This window comes from Apaloderma vittatum, unplaced genomic scaffold (assembly GCF_000703405.1).
Source record: "Apaloderma vittatum isolate BGI_N311 unplaced genomic scaffold, ASM70340v1 scaffold26611, whole genome shotgun sequence".
Lineage (NCBI taxonomy): Eukaryota > Metazoa > Chordata > Aves > Trogoniformes > Trogonidae > Apaloderma > Apaloderma vittatum.
The window spans coordinates 1-7,077 of record NW_009697748.1 but is presented as its reverse complement, the minus strand read 5'-3'; the positions used below and the strand labels follow the sequence as shown (position 1 = coordinate 7,077).

Genomic DNA, 7,077 nt, shown 5'->3' with positions numbered 1-7,077 from the left:
AGAGTGTCCAGTGACAGGACAAGGGGAAATGAGTTTAAAATGAAGGAGAATAGATTTAGATTGGACCTTAGGAAGAAATTCTTCAGTATGAGGGTGCCAAGGCCCTGGAACAGATTGCCCAGAGAGGCTGTGGCTGGCCCCTCCCCGGAGGGGTTCAAGGCCAGGGTGGACGGAGCCTTGAGTAGGCTGTGCTAGTTGCGTCCCTGCCCATGGCAGGGGTTGGGGGAGATGATCTCTAAGCTCCCTTCCAACCTAAGACATTCTAGGATTCTATTATATCATTAATAATATTAACATTAACAATAATAATACCACCTAGAGACCTTGCACCAGAAACCAGCAAGGCTTTAACTTCCATGGATGTTAGGCAAACACCCAACAGCTTTACAGGTATTTACTGTTTCTTATGAGCAAAAAACCAACACTTTTACTGATAAACTATTTTGTTTATACCCATCTGCTTAGGCACCAACATTTCCACATGCATTTCACTACACCCAGGACAGAGTCCTGCACCCAGGAGTCAGGGATACAAGCTGATATTTGAGCAAGAAAGCAGTCACAAGCATAAAAGGATGAGTTTGCCTTTGTACGAGAGCAGCTGTGGGAGACGTACTCACTTAAAAATAGTTATAAGCTGTTCACTGGGCGCGTTTTTCAATCCAGCCACAATGTTCTGCAACCGGCTTACGCTTTGTGTCGCTGAAGCGACGGGAGTGATGACAGCTTCCTTCTCCCGGAGGTATCTTCTGCCAGTCAGTGGAGTTGAAGGGGCAAATGACCTTTTCTGTCAGACAGAGAAAAAAAACCAAAACCAGTCTGCAGAACTGTTTCAGAAGCCTTTCAAATAAGCACATCTTGCAAAATGACTCCAAAGATTAAAAAGACACGGCTAGCACGCCGCCTGCGCCATCATAGCCATCTCAGAACTAGCCAAAAATAAGTCCAAAGTTTTCCCAGGCCACCATAAATCTAAAATAGACCAAATCTTCAGGCAGAGTAAAATGAACTCCCATGTTTTTAAAAAATAACCTGCTCCTACCCTGCCTGCAGTCAGCACGCACAAACAGCAAGGAGGTTGTCACTGTACTACAGAAATCATTCCTGACCCCTCTCTTTAATTTGCCCGAATATGAAAAACACTTCTATTTGGGAGAAAAAGTGAAGCCGTATGATTCATTTACACCAGCGCTAATATCTCAAGTATTCTTACTTAACTGACACATAAAGGAAACAGACTTATGTATTTAGGTCTTAACTACCTACTGATATTTCTTGGACAAAACCAGACTACACCCATCTTGTTTAAGGAGTAGTTATTTGCTACATTCCCCAGGAAGCAAAACATCACCCACTGCGAATGGCATTCATCGTCTTCCTCTCAGGAAGAAGTTCAAGAAATTCAAAGTCACTTCAGTAATTCAAGCAATGTACGAGGCCGGAAAAACTTGAAGGAGTGCTTCAAGTGAGATCGATATGCTCAAGGAATCACCTTCTCGAAATGCTGCTGAAGATGACACTCCACGTGAGCTCTCGCTGCTGTCTTCCCCGCTGGCACATCCGCAGGAAATTTTCGAGGCGTGCCGATTTCTTCCTCGGCATCAGCTCCCAGGAAAACTCTCTCGTCAAAGTCGCCCACCGTCAGAACGTACTCTTCATACTCTTTGTTCAGTGCTTTGCTGAAAGAGAAGCTCAGGTTTTATACCAAAGGTTGAACTGCTGTAAAAGGAGAAACTTGCCGGCCAGGCTAAGGTACGAAACTGAAACCAACACGCCCGGCAAAGCATTTCACGCTGTCAGCAGCAGCGCTGCCTGCAAACAAAATTTCACCACCCCAAGCAAGGGGCCTGGGGCTGTCCCTGCCTTCCTTTGTACCTAAAACCTCTGGTTGGCAACCCGCTGCAGGGACTGCTCTTCCTCCCAAGTGAGCACCAACACCTGGCTCAGGAAGAAGTGCAAAAAAGATCTTTGCTTCCCCGGCAGTTGTGAGTAAAGTAGTTTGGCAGTTCTCAGCCTGTCAGAGATTAAACCCTGGTACCCACGGAGCACACTGATGGAAGCTGTGTAAAACCACCGACACGGGATTTCTACTTTTGCCACTTCAGAGCCTGTATTGTTATCTGAAGGGAGGGTGTAGTCAGGTGGGGGTCGGGCTCTTCTCCCGGGCACCCAGTGACAGGACGAGAGGGCCCAGCCTGAAACTGCATCGGGGAGGTTCGGGTTGGATCTCAGGCAGCCCTTCCTCACGGGGAGGGTGCTCAGGCCCTGGGATGCACTGCCCAGGGCAGGGGGGAGTCACCGTCCCTGGAGGGGTTAAGGAGAGGCTGGATGTGGCACTTGGTGCCCTGGTCTGGCCCATGCGGTGGGTTGGGACATAACCTGGACTTGATGGTCTCAGGGGGCTTTGCCAGCCTCAACAATTCTGTGATTCATAACGGTGCAGAAGGAGGGAACTTTGAGAGCTAGTGCCCGGGTTCAATTTTCGAAATCACCCCTGACACACAGTACCAAACACATCTTCCGTGCCGCTAACCCAAGTGTGAGACAGGAACATCCGATCTAACACAGGTTGCAAAGACTCCACTTGGCGAGTGGAACGAACCTTTTGGATAAAAATCCAAAACAGCTCGCACCTGCACGTTTTCCACGATCCCTGAATCCTGTAGGAAACACCTTTTCCCTGCAAAGCATCTTAGCAGTTCAAGGTACCCCTTAGGTGTGTGTCTTAACGGAACATGACAACATATTCGTGATGCGATCGACTCTGTGAGCCCACAGGAAACTCGACTGCACGACAGGTTCACCATCGCCACGTCTTTTAGAAGAAGGAAAGGTCTGTGAGAAGTTTGGACAGAGAAAACAAGAGGCTTCCAGGCTTCCTTCCGAGGTCAGGCCACTTACGAGGGAACAGGGACTACCGCAGCATCCCACGTGACAGGATTAATACAGCAGTACTATTAATTTTTAAGCAGAACTACCAAGAGAAGTCCACTGCTTCAAATGTATCATGTCAACACCATTTTACATCGAAATTTGAGCATTACCTACTTCGTTAGAACAACCGAGTCTCTTCAAAATCCTCAAAGCAAGCAACAAGTCAAAAACTTGCCTTGCAAAAACAAATTAATATGTATTTTTGGAAGAGGCAAAGAAACCTTTAAGGGATCCAGATCAAAGCAGCTGCTTGTCATATTTTGCATTTAAATTAGCTTTCACAAGTGAATTTTACAAGTTTCTGAAACAACTCGCCCCCCACAGAAACACTCTGCCTCTTTTTTGTGGTTTCGCAATTGCTGCTTCCTTTTCTTTTGAGCACTTCTGTTGCATTCACACATTTATACCTTCAACTGGAGCCTGACAAAGGAATCTAAAGACTTCCCTACGTGGGTTTAATATTTGAGGTGCGTATGGAAATGCATCCATGAACTTCAGAGCCGAGGTTTTGATTTGCTTTAGCTTACTCAAAGTTACAGTTGCCAGAAAATAAGGGCAAGAAGGGTAAAAGCTACATTAAGGAAGAAACTCTGGAGCAGACCCCTGACACACCTCTGATCCCAAAAGGGTTTCAGCCAGAGAGCAGCTTCGATTGTCACGTAATTAAAACTCCCTAGTTACAGGAAGAGAAAGGAACTGGAAAACCTGTCTTCTAGGAACAAAAGCAAATCCCATGAGTAAGAACATAAGATATAACTTACTTGTTTTCCGTAAAATTGCAAAGATCCAACAGGCATTCTCCTTTTAAAATCTAGGAATAAAAAGAAGTATTTTACATCATAAAATCAAAACTGTTCCAACTCTAACAACGGGAGGGTATGACGGTTTTAGCCAAAAAGGAAATGAGATTAGGGAGCATAACTCGACTTTTTCTTTTTGCCCAGACCAAAGGACTGCAATGCCGTTAGCAAGACAGAAGTGAGGACAAAGCCCAATTCTACCCAATTCTATTCTAAAACAACTGCAGGATCAAAACTGGAAAGAACAAATTTGTACACCTGCAACCTCAGCCTCTTCCTGCCAAAGCGTTTTGCTCAACTCCAAGGCAATCAGCAGGACTCAGGCTACAGTGACAGTTATCCCACCCAATTATTTCACAGCGAGATCACTGTCTTGCCTGACAACGTTAGCACCACAACTCAGTACCACACTGCCAAGAAAGGAAAGCAGGGATTCCTCACTGACGTAAAAAGCCAAAGCAGAGGGACTCTACAGCTCACATCACGCCGAGTCAGAGTAAGTTCTGCTCCTGCTAAGACACACACAGGGAAAACCTGACCCAGCCCCAGTTCGGTTGCCTGCAGATACGCTTCCCTGCAAAACCAGTGGGGTTGAAATGGTCTCAAGATCAGGCACCTGAGCACTTCCAGGCATTCTTAAAACCAGTGACATGTACCTTCCTATCGAATAGTTTCAAAATGTACGGCTTAAAGTAGTGCTCCTTTATTCCTTTTGCTTCTACTAAAAGCCCGTCGTGCAGCTCACACAGCGTGGCGATGATGCAAGGTGGATCTTCTGAGGCTTTGATCTCTGTCGTGTGGAAGTCTCCCGGTAAGCCTGGGAACAAGGGGCAGGGAAGAAGAAAAACCCAGACAACCAACATTCAACTTCATTTAAAAAGAAACAAGAGAACAAAGCTCATTTGATTTGAAGTAATCTGTCTCCACCATACCTTTAAACGATGGGTTTAGCAAATCTCTTCTATTTGGACACAAAAGGGCATTTGCAAAAATCAGGTCCAAGCAGCACAGAAGTAAATGATAGGAATTTACTAAATCATCTCCAATCATACGGAAATTCCCTTTAAGAGACAGCATAACATGTCAAGCAACACAACAACAGTTCAAAACCCGGAACGTATACAAACCGTGTGGCTAAAAAAGCGGCCTACCCTTCGTGTACACAAAGAGAGTCCAGCAGAAGTTGAAGAGATCTTTAGCACCGCACGGCACCCGCCTATCAACGAGGAAAAGGGGGGAGAAGTCAGTCTTCAGTTCCAGGAAGCCAAAGCCTGTTTTACAGTAAGAATTCCCCTCACTCAAAACAGTCCGAGCCGTTGTCTATCTTCGTTTCACACTAAGGCACAAGCTGAGCTACGCTCCCACACCTCGCTCCACGGTGCGTTTTGCCCAGCACCCCTGGCCTCCCAGGCTGCCCTCAGCCCGGCCAGGCTGTCCTGCTCCTGCCACGACTTGACCAGAATCCTCAGGCAGCCACAGGCCCGTATAGATGTCAGTGACAGTTTTTCTCACTGTCTTCCTACAGCATCAGACACCCCTTCAAAACACGCAGCTACAGCTTGTGTTAAAGCTCAGCCGCTGAACCATGTCTGGAGTCGAGATTATCCAAAAGCACGGAGCTGGAAGACCGGGGAAGACGTTATTCGAGACAGTCCACACACACTGTGGCTACACCCACGAACGCTGCTCCCGGGAAGGAACATTAGCACAGTACATGACAAAATTCCTCCCAATACAAGACACAGGGCTAGCTGCCGCCGGCAAAGAGCTGAAGCAGCAGCAGTAACCTCTCTTCCTGCAGCTGTGGAGCTACACTGGAGTGTTCTACCACAACTATTATCCCCCCTCACATCCAGAGGACACGTGTGAGCTGCCAAAAACACCTCGTGCAGAGCCAGCTCGGCTCCCTCATCAAGCTTACGCTTGCGCTATAAAGCTATTGCAGAGCTGGCAGGGAACGTGGACGAGCTCCCCAAGACAGAAGTTCTGTGTGTGTCTGGAAGACGACACCACCGGTTACCAAGTCTGTCATAAAAAGAGTGCACCAGCTCCTTCCCTTTGCGTTTTACCCCTCGGCCGGCAGCAGCGTTAAAACCCCAGCGGCGTGAGGTGAGCTCCGCGCCGAGGGGTTATGGCATTACACTGCCCACCTGAGCCAGTGCTTTGCCAGGACAGAATCCCCCCGCCCCAGCCCAGCGCTGCCTAACGGCTTCACCATCGGTTTTGCCACACCTCAAACCCGCCCATCTCCCCACACCTCTCCTCACTGCACAGACACCCTCCTGCCGGGCCAGTTTCTGCCCGTCACAGCAAACAGCTTCAGCAGCCAGCGGATGCAAAGTTTGGCCGGTACGAGCCGTGACCCATCAGGAGGAGGGATGTTTCCGCACGTACTGCATTTCAGAATCACGGCCACAAAGAGGCCCCATCCCTTTGGAACTGTACAGAATCACAGAATCACACAGAATCCTTATGGTTGGAAAGGTCCTCCAGGGTCACCAAGTCCAACCTTTTCCCCAGCATTTCTCTAACCACACCATATCTTTAGAGAACTTTAAAGTGCAAATACTGATCCTAACTTCCAAAATCTGGATTAGGTATAGCCTTTTCCAGGGAAAAGATGCAGTAAATACCTCTGCTTCCTGCTTCGCTGCGGTTTAGAGGTTTCTTCGTAAGGGTTTTGAAATATATCCAAAAATATAGGTTCAAACTTTTTGAAAATCACAGTTGACACTTCAAAATTTCTCTCCAGCCTCTCCACTCGCTCTCGGAAATCCTGTGGTAGATTTGACATGTCCATCCACTTCTTCATTTTGTTAAAAAACTGAATTAAACTTAAAAGAAAAAAAAAAGGCAGTCTGCTTTTAATTTGAGCTTTAACTATCTCCCTTTACTCTGAGTTTTTTTAGAAGCCAAAATGCAACCTATTCACTCCCAAACAACTAATCTGATTAATGCACAGGTTCACCATTTATTTTGATAGATTCCCAAACTGCACATATTGTGAGCTTTTCACCTTTTATCACGTCGGCTTTTCACCTTGACTCTCTTTAAGGCACGGAAACACTAATTCTATGTAAAGGCTGCCAGCACAGCTGTCTCAGCAGGGCAGGACTAGAACGGGAAGAGCGCGCACAGCTCTGCATGTGTCGGGGCGGGGGAGGCAGGAGAGGCCCCAAACCCACCCACAGGAGCCTGTCTTGCTCAAAGGAGCCTGTCTTGCTCAAAACCCCGTTACCTGAAGGAGTAACCCCGCTGGCGAGCCAGCTCTGGCCGCTCAGCCGAGAGTGGGGCTTTAAGGAACACCCCGAGCTCCGTCACCTCGGGTCAGAGCTCCAGGGGC

General features: G+C 47.6%; 1 protein-coding gene across 1 annotated transcript; it reads right to left on the bottom strand.

The window, feature by feature from the left end:
* Positions 1 to 616: 616 nt before the first annotated feature.
* On the bottom strand, positions 617 to 6,567 carry LOC104280191 (retinoblastoma-like protein 1; the record flags this gene model as incomplete). The annotated part of the gene is made up of 7 exons (XM_009877765.1): positions 617 to 787; positions 1,493 to 1,679; positions 3,696 to 3,745; positions 4,391 to 4,551; positions 4,667 to 4,795; positions 4,886 to 4,950; positions 6,368 to 6,567. Coding segments are annotated over 7 exons (963 nt in total), but the record flags the coding sequence as incomplete, so codon positions are not given.
* Between the last annotated feature and the right edge of the window lie 510 nt (positions 6,568 to 7,077).